Source organism: Lutjanus erythropterus, chromosome 12, assembly GCF_056507025.1.
Source record: "Lutjanus erythropterus isolate fLutEry1 chromosome 12, fLutEry1.hap2, whole genome shotgun sequence".
Lineage (NCBI taxonomy): Eukaryota > Metazoa > Chordata > Actinopteri > Lutjaniformes > Lutjanidae > Lutjanus > Lutjanus erythropterus.
The window spans coordinates 24,615,774-24,635,753 of record NC_139328.1 but is presented as its reverse complement, the minus strand read 5'-3'; the positions used below and the strand labels follow the sequence as shown (position 1 = coordinate 24,635,753).

Genomic DNA, 19,980 nt, shown 5'->3' with positions numbered 1-19,980 from the left:
CATTTTTTGACATTTTTTGACATTTTGTAGACCAAACAACCAGCCTAATCAATCAAATAATTGACAGAAGTTCAAAGATCTGCATCAGTAAGGCAAATTTGTGTGGTGACATATTAAGAAAGTGACACTTGTGCTTATAACGTTTTTGTGCACAACTATAGAACAGCAATCATTGGCTGTCCATCTGTTGTAAATGCTGTCCCCTGAGCAGGGATTTTTTTTAAGGGGCAAATAATGAAATGCCCACATTAGTTCCATTCAGACAAACACCCACCTCCCCCTACATGGGCTCAAAAAGGGTTGAAGACTATAGTAGCTGATTTTGCTTCCTTCCTTTAAAGAAGTTTTCAGAGCTGCCTCATGGTGACTAGCAGTGGGTGTAGTTGCTGACTCTGTTAATAATTCCTTAAAAAGCCTGTGTAGAATGCCAGATGGGTTGTGTTGACCACATCAGGTCAACCACATACGCTGTGAAAAATAGAAAAAGTACAATAAATCGAGTTTCCTGTGATTGTGTAAACTCTTTGTGTATTCGAGGACAAACCCCTCCTTCATGGGACATCTGTAGGCTAGCACAAAGTATGTGAGGTATGAGAGGACTGTTTGTCAGGTTGTGATGGTCTTTTAGTATGTACATTTTTAGATGATTAGCTCTCAAGGTCACAAACGGTAACCAAAGACTAAAATATTTCCCCTTAGCTTTGCTCACTTTTGCACAGGGAACAGAGGTGCTGACCACAGACAAATGGTTTCCTTTTTTCTAATTAATAGTTAGGCTGATAATTATATACTCATTAATGAATATTTCACTGCTTTCATCTACAATTTAATTAATTTATTTAATAATAGTGTAACTGAAGGAGCAAACAAACCTCTAAAATAGCGCTACCAGTTATAAATAATTTAGCTGTGATGTTGATTCTTAGTGTTTTTAATACACAGGATCACACACACCATAACCTCATAGCAATGAGCTCAATGTCAAGTAAAAAAAAAAAAGTGTACATCACAGTTGCTGATACTGTATTGATAATGTATCACAAGTAGGACTAGGATGATAAGACATTTGTAGGAAACAACAGGCTAAAATGGGACAAAAGTATCATATAATCAGTAAGTAGCTTCCTCCTAAATGAATACAGCCAAGTTATGTCGATCCAACAGATCAATATTCAAATACAAATTATAACCCTAGGGTTTCATTTGCCTCAGTGCTCATGATTACAATACTGCTTTGCATAGTAGAAGTTCTTCCTTATAATAAATGCACATGAATTTGATTCATGCTCGGTCAGAGTGAGCACTCACTGTTGCCTCATTTCCACTGCTTAGCACAGCTCGACTTGTTTGCTTGGAATTGCTCTTTTTTTTTTTTTGGTTTTCCATTTGAAAAAGTTGTGGATAGTACCGGGTAGGTTTTTGGTATTGTTTCAGTTCGGGTTCCCAGTGAGCTAAGCTGATACTGAAAGGTGGAGTGAACACACTGCATAACACTGACTGGTCAGAGAATAACGACTAGAATAATCACTTGCGTGACACCAAGCGACCAGAGTCACAGTTCAAGTCCATCCCCTTGATGTCCTCTATTGTTCCTGTTGTTTTGCTGCATTGGAGATTATGTCATGACAGTTTGATGCAGTGTCACTATGTATACATTGAGGGAGTACTGCTGCAGTGGACAATGAATATGAGAAAAGCACCTGGTACCAAAAACGAGTAGAGTCAAGCTGAGCCGTACCATGCAGTGGAAATTCCTCTGGAGACAGGCTATAGTTGATTTGTTAGAAAACACATGTACAGAGTCTCAGGTTTCACTTGAACCTCAGATACAGAGACCTCTAGTGGCATTCAGGTGCACTGCAAGTGGCCGCTTTCTTACATTACGATGATATGGCTTGTGTTAAATAAACAAATATTGGACTTTGGAGTGTGTGTTCAAAAACTTGTTTCGGGAAGTTGTTACAACTGGTTAACACAGTACCTGTGTTTGTGACACGTTTATCTGCTGAATCCAAAATTATTTCAAATTGCAGAAGTGCTGTTCTTTTATACCACACAGTCTTTCTCAACATTTTCTTCGCTCTTTTCCTCTTCCTCAGCAACTACGCTAGGTAATCTTGTAATAGTCACTAAATTGACACCAGTTAATCTAAGGTAGCTGACGGCTAGCTGGGGCTTCATCTAATTGCCTAAACGGTGTAACTACTCTGTGAGGCTGTACTTATGGTGCATTCACATGCTCCTCAAATGGTCCTAGTTTCTAAGATGGGGAGTTGTTATTCCAACTTCGGTGTGTTCATGTGTTTAGGTTGGTGGTGTAGGTACGTAGGTAGTGTGGAAACGACATGGATTCTACTAAAAGTAGAGTACGGTAATTATATGCTGAATTGATCTGAAGGCTAACGGTTACAACCTAATATTATATTAGAAACAATGTGACCAAATATTAATATGCAATTTGTGAATTGATAAAAAAGTTATCAACCATACATTTACTCTCGTCCACCATGTTCCTGTATATATGACAGATAACAACTCAGCAGCTCGTGTTAGCATGGACATTGTGGGCATGTTAGCTGGCTGACATTAACATTTGGGCAGGTGTTTTAGCATGCCAGCTTTAACAAATTAGCAGTTAACACACAGGTGCAGCTGTTGGGAATGTCATTAGTTTTGCAGGTATTTTGACATCAACTTAAGTATTTGTTGATGTCAAAAAAGGTGAACATTTGAGTGATGATGAAGCCACTGTCTGGAGGTTGCAAATAAATCTGCTAAATACGAATTCACTATTTGATCAAATTTCCTTTGCCAATACCCATGAACACAGTCAGGTGTGGAGGGCAGACTAGCAGGAAGCACCGCTGGCAATTATGGTCAGGTGGTGGACAAATGTTTGTTTCTTTGTTCCGCCCAGACAACCCTCTCCTAACCCTCTTTTTAATTAACAAGTGAAAAATCTTGTTTGAGTTTCTTTTTTAATCTGACTTGTATGCCACTTAGTTTTATTTTTTCCTTTAAAATGTTTTTCTTTTTAAAACGTTGTGTTCCTGTGGACTGTCGAGTCGAGAATTTTGGCTAAATGTCCTTGTTGCTCTTGTTAATTGGCCCTCAGGCTCTCATGATGGCGTCAGTGGATTTAACAATGCAAAGAGTACCTCACTTCCTCTGGGTGGACCCCGGCTAAACCCAATGTCATCAACAGGTAAGGTGTTTTAATGACTGTAAAATATTATTCTGACCTTGACAAAGATTCGTTAACACTCTAAATGTGTTTGGCTCTTGTTGTGAAGCACACTAAGCAGGGCCCCATCAGTTTCCCCAAATCCATGGGGTCATGGCAAAAGCTAATCTCAACCCCCCCCACCACCACCACCCACCCTTGGTGCATTCAGTTCAGTGAGATGTGGATTTGACTCTGCAGGAGTTAGCCGAAATGAATATTTAGACTCAAAGAGCTGTATAATGATTTGGATACAGTGTTCAGGAAACGGTGTGTGCAGTGTCTCTCTGTATTTCATGTTGGTGTCCTGAAAGTCAGGTCCTTTGCCTGTCAGGCCAGAAGAGGGCAACATTGTTCTGGTGGTGAACATGTTGCCATGAAGCTTTTCACCTGGGATAAACATGTTTTTTTGTTTTTTTTTAAGTGGGCTATTATATGCTCACCAGTGCTAGATAAGGTTCAGTGGAGCTAAAGTAGTTCTCTCTGGTCTGTTAGCTGGAACCATTACTTCTGTGGTATTTTAGGTGTTGACCTGCAGTGGGTAATGAGGAATGTTATAACTCTTACCTCTGTGAAGGCATTTGTTTCTGCACCAAAGCATAAAACCAACAACCATAAAAGAAATCTTTAGAATACGGTTGTATTTTTGGGACTAGAAGTGAGAAAAGTTTTTTAATAATAAAAAAAAAAATATATATATGTATTATCTGGAGATTTTGAGTGAGTTGTTTGAGGCATTTCTTTATTGCTAGGTTTTAGGGTGGTCACACTGTATTTCCTGAGGGTAACCTGTTGAATTAAACCAGGCATCAGCAATGATAACAATCATTTATGATGTCACTGTATCATCAGTAAAAGGAAATGTACAACAGAATAAAGCTGTACAAATGAGCTTTGATTTCTCATGATTTGAAAGGTCTGGTAAAAACTAACATGGATATGGCTATTTATTATTAAAATGTAGACAGGACACGTAATAATTATGAATAAGCATCACCAAGTTTTGGATAACTGATTACTGCTGCTAATCAGAGAAGCTGTAATTTTTTTGATAAAGGAAAAATGTGTGACAAAACAGCACTATAATGTAGTACTACATAGATGTCCTGGCCTACATCTCCAAATGTAAGAAAACATGTTTGTTTGGTACAGACCCCAACAAATGTCACCTTATCATAATATCAGTAGTTTTTTTCCAGTGAAAACTGTAATGCAAAAATGATCATTCCCACTAGTTGTGAATCCAATCGTAGTATCTGTCAAAATAATCACAATATGACTTTTTATAACCACATCTTGCAGCCTAATAAGCATACTAAAGTATAATACAATAGAAAATGGACAAGAAATCTTTTTTGAAAGTGCATTATATCACAATATATAGCTAACAAAAAAGATTTGTCATGTAAAAATATGTATACTAGTCTCTACTCTATATATATATATATGCATGCACGCACGCACACACATACACAACAGTGTATATAAACAACAAACATAAAAAATATTCTGAATTAAGTGTTAAGATGTGAGAACATTACAAATAATAGTATTGATTGGTTGAAATGTGCATTATAAATAAATCAATGCATTATTGATGCCTGTGAAACAGGCATATTGCACAATTATTCCCACATGAATCACTTTTCTTCATTTAAATTATTTAAACTATTTTGGCCTATTTGTTAAATTTCATCTTTTAACTGAATAGAAGTTATTTGTGTATTTTATGGAATTTTATGGATTATATTGCTTTGAATCTATTTCAATAACATATCCATTATTAAGTTATTAATTATATTTTCTCAAGATTATTTCAGCTTGCATAATGATTATTTCAATAATTAATGTGTGTGTGTATGTATGGTGAGAAATTAGTTGCAAGAATTTGGCTTATATTGTGTATATATATAATAATTGGATATTAGTTATTTGTTGTTGTTTTTTTATTTTGTTTGTTTCATTAATATATAAAATCCATTATTTCGTTATTAATTTAATTTTCTCAATCTATATCTCGACCATGTCTGTTGTTTATTTCAATAAGTTATGCATATGTGTGGAGAAGAGTTAGTTTGCAAGAATTTGGCTTATATTATTATTTTTCATAAAGTAATTGGAATATTAGTTATTTGTCTATTTTTCTTTTTTTATGTAGTTATTTTTGTATTTTATTTATGTCTAATTAATGTATCATTCATTATTTAGTTATTTATTTAATTTTCTCAATCTATATTTCGGCCATGCCTAATGTTTATCTCAATAATTTATGTGTGTATGTGTGGAGAGGAGTTAGTTTGCAAGAAATGCCCCCTTCCCCCCACCCCCGCAACGCGCAAGCGCTCGGGATCGTGTGGGAATGGTCGGTCCGCGAACTGGGGGTTGGACCGCTCCGAGCGAAACAGAGCAAAAGAGTTTTAAATGTCCGCCATGTTGTCCATGGCGCACTGAACCAACGATAGGGAGCGGAGCGTCGGAAAAAAACAGTCCGAGAGAGAGCGACCAAGATCCGGGCCTTCCCCCGGCTCCGTTGGCGACGCCCTAAATACAAGCTACAACCATTCGAACGTTAGAATAGATATAACCGCACAGAAACATCCATGAAAGCTCTACTCGGTACCGTTGTTAATATTAGGAGATCCGATAGATTTATATTGCATCTCGAATTGTGAAAAATGAGTAAATTGTCGTTTCGGGCACGGGCGCTGGACGCTTCCAAGCCACTACCCGTCTTCCGTTGTGAGGATTTACCCGACCTACACGAATATGCATCCATTAACCGGGCCGTGCCGCAGATGCCAACGGGGATGGAGAAAGAAGAGGAATCGGTATGCTTTAACCGTCCGAAAATTTGTGAAAATATATGTTTGGTTTATTTTTTTATTTTCAAATGATCACAGGCGTCCCTCTTTTTTTCTGCGCCAGCATTCACAAAATGGCCGCCAATTTTCTCAGGAGAAACACGACGGTTATCTGTTGCAAACGGCTTTTATTTGGGACTTGGACGAGGGTTTGGGTGAAGCGGGGATACATTGTGTCATTATTGGATAAAAGTGCCGGGTTTTGCCGGCTTATTTGTGCGTGAGGTGGTTTTCGGAGTACAAAGGAGTCATGTGACTTCAGCAATTCCGACATTTTGTATCGTCTGTCAGGATGGGGCCTTGTGTTGGCGTAATTGCAAAGGACCAGGGCAAGGGGGAGCTAGTGATTTCAGATTATATGTGGCATCTGTGCTACTACCAGACAGAAATGTCAACACTGCTGCCATGCATTTAAGGAAAAACTCAGTCTGGTCATCTTGAACAGGATACCGTGGTGTGTGTTTTGTTTTGTGTGTCTTTGCTCACATCATTGTGTGTGTGTGTGTTGACATGATTTCTACTTCATTTGCTTTAGTGCAGGTTCTCGCAGTTGGCTGTTACCACTTTGTCATGCCATGATACTGTCTTCATATGATACAGCCTTTCATGCTTATTTATATGGTGGCTGTGCTTGTGATCATTCACTGTATATTTAATGCAGCTGTTATCATTTGTTTATAGCAACAACTAAAACCACTGTTTGAACAGTAGATGCTCTGGGTTAATGCTGTTTGTGAAGCTGTCACAAAGGTTTGTTATTAAATCTCCCATTCTTGCAACACTAACCTGCAGAGATTTCTCTTCACATATTAACCTCATTTAAGGGACATGATGGTTTTTCAGATTAGCTGTTGTCACTGTAATAACTATCTCCCTGGTTTCCTAGTGTTGACATTTGATTTTCCAGATAAGGACATTAATTCCCATCTGCAAACCAAATACTCTAGTGTTTTTGAATTTTGCAATTAAACCCTGAAAAGCACTGCCAGATACTTGTTTGTTCCTTAGGTGGATATCTCAAGTATCATGATTATGCTATTAAAATTTCTCTGTTACCAGTTTGTGACAGTATCGACCGTGATGTTACATGTTTATTTTATTTTTATATCATGAAAGGACAGCTGCAATGATTATTTGATAATGAAATGATCATTAAAGTAATCACCAACTCTTGATAATCATTTTGGGTAATGTTTTAAGAAAACAGTCAAAATGCTTTGATTTGAGCTTCTTAAATGTGAATATTTTATTGTTTCTTTACTCCTTGAGTAAACTGAACATCTTTGGTTTGTGGAAACAACAAGACATTTGAGGACATCTTGGGCTCTGGGAAACACTAAGCAACATTTTTCACCATTTTCTGACATTTATTTGACCAAACAACTAATCAGCTAAGCAGGGATGAAAATAATGGTTAGTTGCAGCACTAGTTCACGTCACTTTTTTTTTCAAATCCTCGTTTTTCTTTGTTTTTTGATATTGTAATAATTAGCATGGGTCATGTTGTATCATGGACTTTTTTATTGTGGTATTATCATAACAGGATTTTTTGGTGTATTTACATTCCTTCCTAAAAGTACTGACAATTTCATTGGCCTGAGAGTGTGATATTTTCGGGTGAGATTCAGGGATGCACTAGCCACTGAGTCAGGTAGTTAAACAACATTTGATACCTGCTCTCGGTCCATGCTGCCTCCCACAGGGTGGGTGTTGTGGTTGTCTGTTGGATGAAGGGGGTGGTTTATAAACTATATGCATCCTTGGGGAGTTTTACTGTTTGTGCCTCCATTCTTTTCTTGCTGATTATTAGGCAACAGCCCTTATTCTGGGTCCCCTGAGCAAGATATCAGTGTTTTCTAGCTGAACCAGCAGTCTTGACGGATGTCTAAATATAAGGGCAAGTAAATGGGGAATATCACTACAGGCATCTGTGGTGGATACTGTTATTATTCTCTGAAAGTATGTTGCAGCAGTCTCCCTGCTCTTGTGGAGGCTGGGTGTCAGGGGTTCAGTGTGTCAGATGGCACAGCAGGCTGGCAGACCAGCGGCACGTGGCGCTCAGGAGGAGATCAGGGCAGCAGCGGGAGGAGGAGTAGGGGGCTGCTGTCACTTCAAAGTCTGTGCTCTGCTCAGCTGGAGTGCTTGGTTATGTAATAGTCATATTATCATAAGAGGTAGGCCAAGGCCTGCGGCATGCCAACCGCGCAGTGTTTGGAGCTGTCTGTTGTGAATCTACACCAGGTGTTGGATGGGAATGTGCTTTGAGTCATTGTTGGTAGAGACTGTAACTCATGCTCTCCATCAGCACTTAAAGCATGGTGGTGTCACTTATTGTACTGTAAGTGAGGGTTCAATGTCTGTGTAGTCACAAATAAACTTGCCCAAAGTCAACTTTTACTTGTCCCTGTACAAATTGTTTTATTAGGGGTTGTTAAACAACATACTTAATTAATTGTCATGTTTATTCTAGGACTGTAAAGTTGATAAAATGCCAGAAAAATATGAAATATGTCCATCCTACTGTCTCATTGTCTAAGGTTATGTCTTGTTTGTCAGCCCAAAATCCAGATATTAAGTTTTGATGATAAACTAGGGATGCAGCAATAGCAAAATCTAATGGTACAGTATTACCATGGTAAGAAATTCCACAATATATTTATCACAAGATTAAAAAACAAATGAAAAATGACTGGAAAAATGTCCTTGGTTAGCCTAAATAATCTTTTTACAACAGTTTTGTTCATAGAAAATTTGTATGTGCAAAAAATTGGAACGAATTGTCTTTGGCAATGAATGTTTGAACTATATATGCTCAAATGCAAAATAAAAACGGTGCATCAGTTACTAGCAGTGCTTTTATAAAATGATAAACTAACCATGTAATATCATGGTAGATATTGTGGTTCAAAACCGTATTGAGGGTTTTTTCATGGCAATACTCATTATCTTGTTACATCCCTTTCAATTAATAGAAAAAGGTGGGAAATCTCTATTTTAGAGACTGAAAAAAGGATTTTGTGCTCAGTTTCTAGATTTACTAGTCAGACAGCATTTTACCTGCCCTCAGGCAAGCAGGCAGTCCTTACTGTTGAGCACTGTAAAAGTGCATGTAATTTTAGTTTTGTGGGCTTGCATTAGGATTTGTATCCCAGATTCTTCACTCTTTGGTCTGCAGAGGGAACAGTTCTGGTATTTTTTGGAGATATGCTTGACCCACTGAGCTCACCACCACCTCAACCACATCGACTACCTACTCAATGCTCAGTGGTCTGCAGGGTGAATGTGTGGTGTTCCTGCACTTCTCTCTGCTAATGAAGAGCTTTTAACAATCAGCTGTTGAACTTGTAGGTTAAGGCCTTTCTGTACGCCACATTTAGCGCTGCTCATTTGAGCAATTTGGTGAGCACAAGACTACACACTCCTTCTCTGTCACTGCTGGACTTGGCTTTCTAAAAAATTTGCTCAGTCCAGCATGTGGTTTTGTAATTTTAGGCGGTGTGCGTGTATGTAGCGTGGCTTGACAGTAGAGCCGTCATCAGCGAAACTCCCTCAGCACGTGCAGCTTGTTTGTTTTGGGCCAGACACTTGGTCTTGTGTTTACGTTTGGGTGAAAGTGAGGTCAGTGTCTGCGGCCCTGGTGGGAACCCACAGTCGTCTGTTGTGTTTGCCTCTTTGCCAGATCCAGTTCTTGTACTCTCTTACACAAACACACACACACACACACACACACACACACACACACACACACACACACACACACACACACTAACAGACAAACACACTTTGGCAGGCCACCAGATTCTCACTGTGTGACCTTTCCGGGTGGGAATGTGGGGCATGTCACCTGTCCAAAGTCTGTGCAGCCTACACGCTTTGAAAATGAAAGTTGCCTTTGTCAGCTGTTTCCCCCCTTTTTTCCTTTCACTTTTAAAAGTTTTGTGTTGACATGTATGTGGGCAGCGTGGGAAATTAACACCAGCCTCCAGGCCAGTTCTTGAATCCAACTCGGCAGCAAGTTTGCCAGCATGGCAAGCCTCAGCTGGAGTGATTTCTCAGAACAACCAGTGAATTTAGGAATTTTCCAGTCATTGACCCACAGAGACTATGTGCATTCTTTGTTAGTGATTAATTGGTTTTGCTGCATTATTATGCAATAGCAGGCCTGTGTTCAAGTCAGAAAAAAATATTACACTGCTTTTGTGTTATTTTACCAGCCATAATAATTTGAAGAATGGAAAGTTTCTCAATGCATGGACACTTACTTTACGAACTCCCAGGCAGAGTCAGAATCAAGCCACAGCCAAAACCGCAGTCTGATAGCTGCTGTTAATTTCCCACCCCACTTACGCCGGGTGTTAAGAACCATCCTCTCCCACGCAGTGCATAAAACTGCTTTGTACTGTAGCTATATGCATCCCTCGACAGCCCTACCCAACCGTCCCCTGCGGCTGTCCATCATGTTAAGTGGCATTTACAGTGTCTGGGACAGTAGCTGTCAGAGGCGAGACTGGTGTAGGTGGAGAAGGCTCTGGCTGCCTTAGCAGACTTGACAGTGATCGATGTGGTCATTTTAGAAGGCTATTTCTGGACTCCTATGTGTATGTGTGAGAAAGGCAGGCCGAGAGAAAAATTGTGTGTGAGGGCACCAGCTAATGCTCTGTATTCTGACTGTTCACCTCAATCTGAGTCTATTTATTCTCAGGCAAATAGCCATGGCCGGGAAAGTAAACAAACACATTGCTTGATTAGGTTTGGCAGCCGACGTGTTTTTGCTCAAGGCCGTTTGATTTTATGAGTTTTTCCCTCATTGTGGAGCGGCCCGAGGAAGTCAAGGCGGGGGTTCAGATGTTCGCTGGGGGAATGATTCAGTGGGAATCAGATAGCAACATGAAGGTTATGCAAGCGTACATGCACAGAGGGGGTCACAGCAAACACTACGAATAGGTTAAATGTGCAAAAGTTTTCCGTTGCTATTGCAGAAGCCTTAGGGAAGCGCTGTGAGTAAAAGCGAAAGGCCTGTCCACAGCAACTTCCTCAGCTAAGGGAGCAGCTACATCCTCAGAACAGATCGGCAGAGCACATGGCGCTATAAATGTAAATTACAATCACTTGCCTCGGGTATAACGGGCTGTGTAGAAAGTCGTTAGCCCCAAAAGTCCAAATGGTGTTGATGAACACAGTGCTCAGGGACACAATAAAATAGATTTAATACAGTAGACTGAGAAAGTTACAGATGACTACAGACAGCATGATGGTATACTGAAGGTCAGGTTAATAAAGTTTACTTTTCTGCACCTTTGCCAGATAGCATCCTCTTTTATTTTTTAGATTTTTCCAGAAAGAAAATGAGTCATAATTCAATATTGTTTTTATATTGTGATGAAGTACTTAGTGTTTTAAACTGTTGAGTCAATCAGTAAAACAAATGCTGATTAAAACCTTCAAATTAGACTTTCACAAACTAGATGCTTATTTGAAAATGTAGTAATATTATGTTTGTGTATAACCACAGTTTTATCTAATGAGAGTGAATATAAATATGATTATTATTCTGATAATTAAATTTTAGCCAACAGGTATGAGCTATAACATGTGGGTTGAATTCATAGGCAGAATGCTTCCTAATCAGTTAGATTAGGTAAGGTCAAAGCTATGTATTGTCTTACATTTTGGATCTTGTGATATGGCCCAAGTTTTGTCATTTCCCGGTTTTTCATTGCATTACAGTGAAGTGATTGGATTTTTTTTTATCTTATTAGATGGTTGTACCTGTTCTATTATTTGTCTTTACCCACTTAGTTATTATATACACATTACTGGTTATTATTATTATTACAGAAATCTCATGTTAATAACACCAATAATCCTTAAAAAAAGTGTTAAAATATTCATTGCAGAATGTCTGGTCAAAATTATTGTGGTATTTGATTTTGTCCATATAGCTCAGCCCTAGTCAGAGTAATGAAATATTAAATCATCCATCTTAACTTGCTATATATTTGCCTTTCTTACCCTCAGCTGTTTATACACTACAAGTTATATGAACTTTGTAAAATGCAAACATGTGAAATGGCCATTATCTTATCATTCATTAGAAGCAGTTACTGGTATTGGCTAAAAAAAAATCCATATTGTGCACCCCCAATCATGATGGTGTCAGTCTTGGTGTGTAGGAAAGCTGTGTTTCTACTCTAAATGCAGTGTATTGCATGAAATAATGAACAAGTTAAGACCATATGGATTAATATAGCTTGTATTGAATGCAGTAGAAAACTGCTTCTGCAAGGCTTCTGTGAAAGTGTCAAGGACCCTCTGGTTAAAAACCTTGCAGCATTGAAAAGCTTGCCTGTCTGCAGTGTTATAAAAGCACAAATTGATCCGTTTTCATCAGCAGTCTACTTCAGTTTTGCTGGATGTCTTTCTGAGAAGCTGCACACTTACCTGATTTAACCTAGTGAAAACTGTTTGCTGTCCTTATGTTCCCGTTATAATAAGTAGTCAGCCTTTTCTTCTGGCGATCATGTGGTGCTGGGGGCAGGTTGCATTAAAACAGAAATCCTGCTGACATTAAGCACTAAAGCTGTGGAAATGACCTATAAAACCATCTTATATAAATGTTAAAGTAGAAAATAAACCGATATAATGGGGCTGCGTGGCCGAGGCCCACACACTACCTGACCACCAAACAAATTGTTCTGAATTTGCCTTTAGATAATGATAATGTTGAGACATGTCTAATGCTATGTTGTGCTGTTCTGTTAAAGCAGACTGAATTACAATTTAGAATTGCTTAAACGTAATGCAACACTGTGTTAGATTTTGTGGGATTTATTAGCAGAATTTGGAAGTAATTAGTATATTTCATTAGTGTATAATAACCTGAATATAAGAATCATGTTTTCAATACATTAGAATGAGTCATTTATATCTAGATAGGGAGCAGATCCTCTTTCATGAAGTTCACATGTTTTTAGCCCAAAATGGAGTCCAGGGACGGCTTTTGACCTTTTTTTTTTACGGCCAGGGAGGTGATGGATATTCATTCATTCATTGGTTTCAATCTTCAAGGTCACTGTCAGATGCCTACACACTGATCCTTTAAGCAGCCAGTAATAAATGAAATGAATTAACAAAAATGTATGGAATATATGTGTAATTGTGCAGTCCTCTATGTAGTGTACAGTAGCATGGAATAAAACCGTCTAGTTGTTACCGAGTGATCCATGCAAATATTTCCCTCTTTCCAACACCTGCATGGAAATAATTGTAAGTAGAGATTGATTAGGGTAAAGATACGCTCAGCTGTGCAGTTGTTAGCTTGTGAGTAGGGTCAGTTCATTCAAATATGCACCGTGAGCCAGCTAAAATTTATCAGCCTTTGGATTTTGTCATAATGATTTATACTGAGGTATTCATGTGTTCCAGTTATGTTTGATTTGTGTGATGTTTGGCATCAATGTGATGAGGCACCATGCTTTTCCAGGGGTTTAATTTACTGTTATTAGAGACTCATGGTTATATTTGATCTGTATATGGCTTGTCTGTGGAACTTTAACAGTGTGAAGTGTATTGCTCCAGTTGACTCTTGTCTTCAGTCTATCTGAAACACTGCCAGGTGGCCAGTTGCATACTGGGGCTGACCGTGCATGTGTGCTTGACATAGGGATGTCACAAGAAATTATATATTTCTGGACTTAATTCTACTGCCACCATGTCAGTAGATTTAAACTACTGCTTGCACTTGCAGCTTAACTTAAATTCAAAGTTCAGCAGCAGAGATTTCTTGCACTCCATTACGTTATAGATATGGGTGACATGTTTCCCTCACGGTGATTTTGTAGAGATGTAGAGTATTTAATCAGAGAATGTGGGCTTTTCTTCTTTAAAAAACTCAAAACAATGGATTGCTTATCAAAATAGTTTGCAGTCTGCTTTGTTAGCCCCCTCAGTCCTAAAAACTCAGATTGTTATTATTTCAAGGGGCAAAGAAACAATTTCTGAATTTTATTTTATTCGTTTTACAGTTGAATTGAGAATCATGGAATTTCACTGGTATTGAGTCCATTGTCCATTTTGTTATTACGATGTCCCTAGCTGGATGGTTGTAGATAAGATACAGAAGGAACCAGTATAAATGGTCAGATTACCTATGAATTATAAGCAGTGACTTTCAGATGCAGCATTGAGTTTATTACAAATGTGGTATATGATCCTCGGGCATTGTACATGTTATACACAACAGTGACTGTTCCTTGACTGACTTGTAGTGGTTGTTTTGCCAGTAAGCGAGTTGCTTTCCATGGAAAAATGCAGTAATAACAGACCCGTTTTACTCACAGTGTCACACTTATTCTTCTAAACACACACACACTCACTTTCTTTTTGACTCACTCACTGAGTCTACCTTCCCTCAGCACAGATATTCTCTCCCTGGCCCCCACCCACACCCCCACTACCCCTGTGTCCCTGACAGCCGCGGGGAAAACAATAAACACACACCTTCCCTCCAGAGAGCGGCTGTGCGAGGCCGGCAGCACGCTGCCTTGTTGACAGACTGCCTGCCAGTGGCTCAGTGCCCAACTCTGGGCCAAAGGCTCTACTACTACGACTGACTGGGATGGTTCAGACGAGCAGCCCGCCAGCAAACCAGTTAGTCAGCCATCCAGCCTGTCTGCCTTCCTCCAGGCACATTACCCCCTCAGCAGGCTTGGCAGCAGCAGGTTCTCATCACACTTGTGGCGGATAGATAAGGCCAACTGACGAGCGTTGGAGACAAAAACAGTTTACCTCTGTATTTCTGTTCTTAAGGTGATAGTGATTGGATGGCAGGTTCAGATAAAGGTCTTTAATAATTTAGTTTCAGACTCAAAAGATTCAAACTCTCTTTGCAGTTTAGATTTAGCATCAAGTGTTTGTAATGTTTTCACTTGGCAGTCCTGTTTGTTCCTGTTCTTTTTGTGTTTTTCATGGATTGTCATGTTGTCTGGATGCCAAATGTTGCCCAATATGTAACTGGATAATCGTCAGTTTCCTCCCACAATTCAGTTTGCAGGTGCACATTCAGCCTGTATTTACATGAGTCATTGTTATTCCCCCCCAGCAAGATAAAGTTTACCAGGCTTCATATTATGTTTCAGTTAGGAAATGTTTTGTTTGGTCCCAAGTGCTTCACAAATTGGCCTGTAGTTCTGACCTGTTTGAACAGCTTCTTGGATTGTGAAGTTTGTTGTGGCCCTTTCTGAAGATTTGATTTTTTTTTTTTTCTTTTTAAGAGACTGAAGCTGTTCATTGTTTACTTATCTCTTAGTGTGGATATTGTGACCACAAAATTAGATGTCATAGCCTACAGGTTGGTGTTTGCTTTCACTTTATTACAGTTTAAATAGAAACACGTTCCTGTTAATAACTGCTAAGTTGTAGGGCAGCCATTAAAAAAAATATCCTGCAAAAGTTGAAACTTTTCTGTAGACTTCTAGAGAAAATTATCAGTCTTAACTAATTGAAATTGTGGCAGCACATGGATACATGGAGCTCAGCATTAGTTCAGTCACGTATGCAGTCTCTGATTAGCATAAGCTGTTTCATTCATGCTTTAAAAATAACTGGCTCATTCACAGCTTTGAGGCTTGTAGCTGGCTAGTGACATCCAATCATCGGTGCAGGTTTACATCTCAGCCCGATCAATACAGGAATTTTAAGCCTATTGATATTAAGGAGTAGGGCTCGGCAATATATCAATATTTTATCAATATCATGATATGAGATTAGATATCGTTTTTTGATTTTGTGGTGATATCGTGATATGGCAGTGAACTTTAGCAGACATTGCTAGCTTTTCTATTATTTGCCGTTCAGGGCTCTACAATAAGGATTGTATGTGTAAAATGCTTTGCCAGGCTACTAAATCTGGCACCTCACTTGCCCAGTGAAACTATTATGATAATTAAGTAATCATAAAAGTAATATCCCATAATGTTAATATTTTGTGAAAGGACCAACAGTCATCCCTCCAGTATTGTTGCAATATTGATGTTGAGTTATTTGGTCAGAAATATTGTGATGTTTAATTTTGTCCATATTGCCCAGCGCTAATTTGCAGTTTGTTGCTTTAGAAAAACGTGTATTTCGAGATGTATATCATATTGCAGCATGGCCTGAAAATATCTGTTTCCAAGCCATATCACCCAACCCTATTTGTGAGTTTAAAAAAATCTAATAATGGCACATACAGCAATAGTGATTTATTTTCTTAACAAACATGTGATGTAAACAGACCACTGTGATTCCAATTGGATTTGTTTTTTTTCTTTCTTTTGTTGCATTTATGAATTCTGTAATGTTGACACTGTTTCCAGTTGACCTCAAACCTACTTTTGCCTCTCTGGACTGCATTTTCTCATTACTTATTGGTCAGTATAAATACTGATGAGCTTAGTTGTTTTTTGCTGCCTGGATTGTTTGAGAGCAAAGATAAACGCAACTATTTTCTATCATTGGTTCATTCTTTGGTGCAATTGTGTCTGACTGAACTAAGCTGTAAAAACAAGACATTGCATTGCATTGAAGTAATTTTGTTTGTATGGTATTGAACTCCACAGTTTTGATATAATCTCTAGTAAAAAACATATCCAGTGTAATTGGTCAAGTGTCACACCTCAGTCTGTCTGTCTTGTAGGAACACCATCTCCAGCGAGCCATCTCAGCGCAGCAGGTATATGGTGAGAAGCGGGACAACATGGTCATCCCGGTCCCCGAGGCAGAGAGCAACATCACCTACTACGAATCCCTCTACCCTGGAGACTACAAGATGCCAAAGCAGCTAATTCACATACAGCGTAAGTGGGTCTCTCTAATGGCAAATATTTGATGCAGAAAGCAGAGAAAATGAGTTAAATGTAGTAGATTAGGAACCTCAGCTCATTCATTAGGTTGTAATGGTGTTTCCTTCAATTATTTTGAACGCAGTGAATAACACTTGGGGGCTGTTGATCAAAATTAAGTGGCAATTAGTTGAATATTCCACATTAGTGTACCTTTTTTGAAGCATTTTGTTTGTAAGCATCACTTCAGACCTATATAATATAATTACATTACGTTAACCTTAGCTTTGTAGTCCAAAAGAGTTTAACACAGAATTCTGAAAGAAAAGGTGACCCGAAATGACGACATGTGGCATTTAAAATAAAACAAGTGATCAGGATGTTTCCTGGCTATAGACACTCAGTTAAATTGGTTGTGTAAAGGCTTATAAAATGTTGCATCCAGTCAGTGACTCAAGAGCCCTAAGGTAGTAAAAGTGTTGACTCCCAATTCCTCCGTTTAATACCATCAAGCACGTGTGTTAGGAGCTTTTACTGAGTTGTCAAATGTTTGTCAAAGTAAATGAGTTTGTGAGATTGCCTAATTCAGTAATGATATCAAAGAAAATGAGTTTGTTTGATTGCTTAGTGCGGTAACCATGTCTGTTTCACAAGTGGTGTGAAGCCATGATTGTTTCTCAGAGGAAAGCAATTTGCTGTACCCTAAACAGAGACACTGTTATCAGTTGAAAGCTGAAATAACAAATGTTCGGTTCTGTCAAATTGCTATCGGACTAATTTCAGGGTTTCCACTGAGGTCTAGACAGTCTGAAACGTAGAGAAAAATTCAGGTCTGGAAGGTTTAGTGCCTGTACTGTAGAAACCTGAAAATATTTAATTTTAGAAGCTGAAATCTGAGAATTTTGAGGTTTTTCTTTAAAAATGAATTAAAATGTTTAATTGCAAGAGTTTAATTTAGGTTAATTGTTGACCATTAATTGATTAAACAATTTTTGCAACTTTAGTTTGTCTGTTATGAGTAGGCACTTTATGCAGCTGTATGTTAACTGCCATTTTACACAGTTGGAGGTTGACGCTGAAAATCAAAAATCTGGAAATCCAGTAAAGAAACAAGTCTCTGCAAAAGGTCATTGAAATTTAAAATGGGAAAACTTGTCAAAATCTTATATAAATTCCCTGGTGAGCCTGCTGTTTTAGTCCCATCAATAACCATATATCCCGTCTGTCGTACTCACTTGCCTTGACGGCAGCTCAATATGAAAGTGATTTGCTTTAATTAAATGTTGGCTCGGGTTTTCGTTTTAAAGATGGAGCAGCAACTACTTTGGTCGGTACTTTGGTTGCTCTCTAATTGGAAGTACAGTGCATGTGCTGAGCATGCAGGTTAATTTAATTTCAGCAGTTGTGGCAGTGGTTGTTGCTTAGAGTTTTGGGGAGTTGTTGAGAATCAGAAAGGAAATGTGTGGATTTGAATTAGCCTGACATGGTTTGACATGACTGCCTGAGTGGTTACTGAGGCTTGAGACAAACTAGAAGACTTACAAAGCTAAACCAAAATGAGTGGATTGCTTTTAATATTTCCCTGTCTCTGTAGTCAGAAATATGCTCACACTAGACCATTAGTGAAGGGCATATAGTCCCATTTTATGCTTCAACTAAAATGATACTGATGTGTCTTTGACCTGCTGAAATACTCGGTGTGTGTTATTTATCTTTCATATATGCAAAAATGCAGACTCCATTAAAGTGTCGGGGCAGTCTTTGGTTTTCTGGGTTGGATGTTGACCAAATGTCCCAAAACAGCCAGATATTCTATTGTGTGAGTTCTAGTCGGTCCTTATGCTTTCAGTTGTGTAAAAGTGTAAATCTGCTGTAATTATGTGTGATAATCATCCAGCATGTCCCTAACCTTGGGAACCAACAGATGCTAGGTGGGCTGTTCTCCTACAAGACTTATTCCTCTTAACTGTGGGCCATTAGTCCTGTGCAGTTACTGAATATTATATTTTTCTGCAAAAGGAACTACAATGGGTTTATATGAATTTAGATATTTGAGGGTAGAATTGCACTCTGTTTTTGGCAGGTCTTACAGTGTGCTGGGTGACTTGGTCAAATTCTTTCTTGAGCATCAGCCTGCATAGTGTGTTTGTGTTTACATGGTCTTTGGTAACATGACTGGTTATGTCGTTTTAAACAAAAACCTCTCCTTTCTCTCACTGCTTCATTGCTCTGGTTTGCATCTTTTTCAGCAATATAGTAAAGCAGTGGCTGAATCCTCAGTTTCTGTCACTGTAACTGCTGTGTTTTGATCAGATCCGTTTCCTTTTGCTGTCCCTGTGTGTTTGCTGAAAGGCCCATCTCTTTTTTTTTTTTTTTTTCTTGCAGCAGACAAGTTTGTCACAGTGTGACATTGTGTGCATTAGTAGAGCAGATCAATCAGTATCTGTAATCTGCCTAGTGATAGATTAGCTACATATCAGTGCTGAAATCCTTTTCATTAAAATACATAATCATCAACTGATGAAATCTAAATATGGGTGGCTGTGTAGGTGATAACCTTTCCTCTGTGGTAGGCACAGTGTTAATCCTGGTTAATATATGCAAGACGCTGGTAGATTTGCTTCAGTCACCAGCCAAACGAACAAAGGTAATCTATGAAGTGGCTGGTAAAATTTTAATGTTCAGTAGCCCTTTGACCAGTGAGCAAAAAAGTTAATTTTGAACTCTGCTTGACGATAAACACAACCTGCCTGCTCATGTTGTCCATAGAGGATTCATGTAGCCTATGCCTTGAATTTGTTTTGTATAATCATGATTGTGATTTGATGTGTTTTGCGCATGATCATTTCCTGTTACACAATCTGACAGTCAAAAGAGAGTTTTGGTTTGCTTTGCTGACCTCCACCAGTAACTAAAAGTTAGATTTCAAAGAGTCTTCATCCAGTATTTCAAAATGACTGGTCAGCAGTAGCATAAGGTGAACTAGGTTGAAAACTGGTAATGACTGAAAGTATAGCTTGTCCCTTTGGAAAACATCATTCAATGAGACCAGTTAAGCTGAATTTTGACTTCTTGC

At 38.6% G+C, this 19,980-nt stretch overlaps 1 protein-coding gene across 2 annotated transcripts in view; it reads left to right on the top strand.

Moving 5' to 3' along the window:
- The window catches only part of LOC146318049 (enhancer of polycomb homolog 1-like), a 37,328-nt gene that overhangs the window by 1,519 nt on the left and 15,829 nt on the right, over window positions 1-19,980 (top strand). The window contains exons 2-3 of one of the 2 annotated variants that reach the window (XM_084731458.1): window positions 3,116-3,205; window positions 16,760-16,919. In XM_084731458.1, coding sequence (XP_084587584.1) covers window positions 16,820-16,919 — 100 coding nt within the window. In that variant the 5' untranslated portion in view covers window positions 3,116-3,205; window positions 16,760-16,819. Of the gene's footprint in view, window positions 1-3,115; window positions 3,206-5,591; window positions 6,052-16,759; window positions 16,920-19,980 lie in introns of those variants that run through there. The other variant, XM_084731457.1, reaches the window with a different exon arrangement.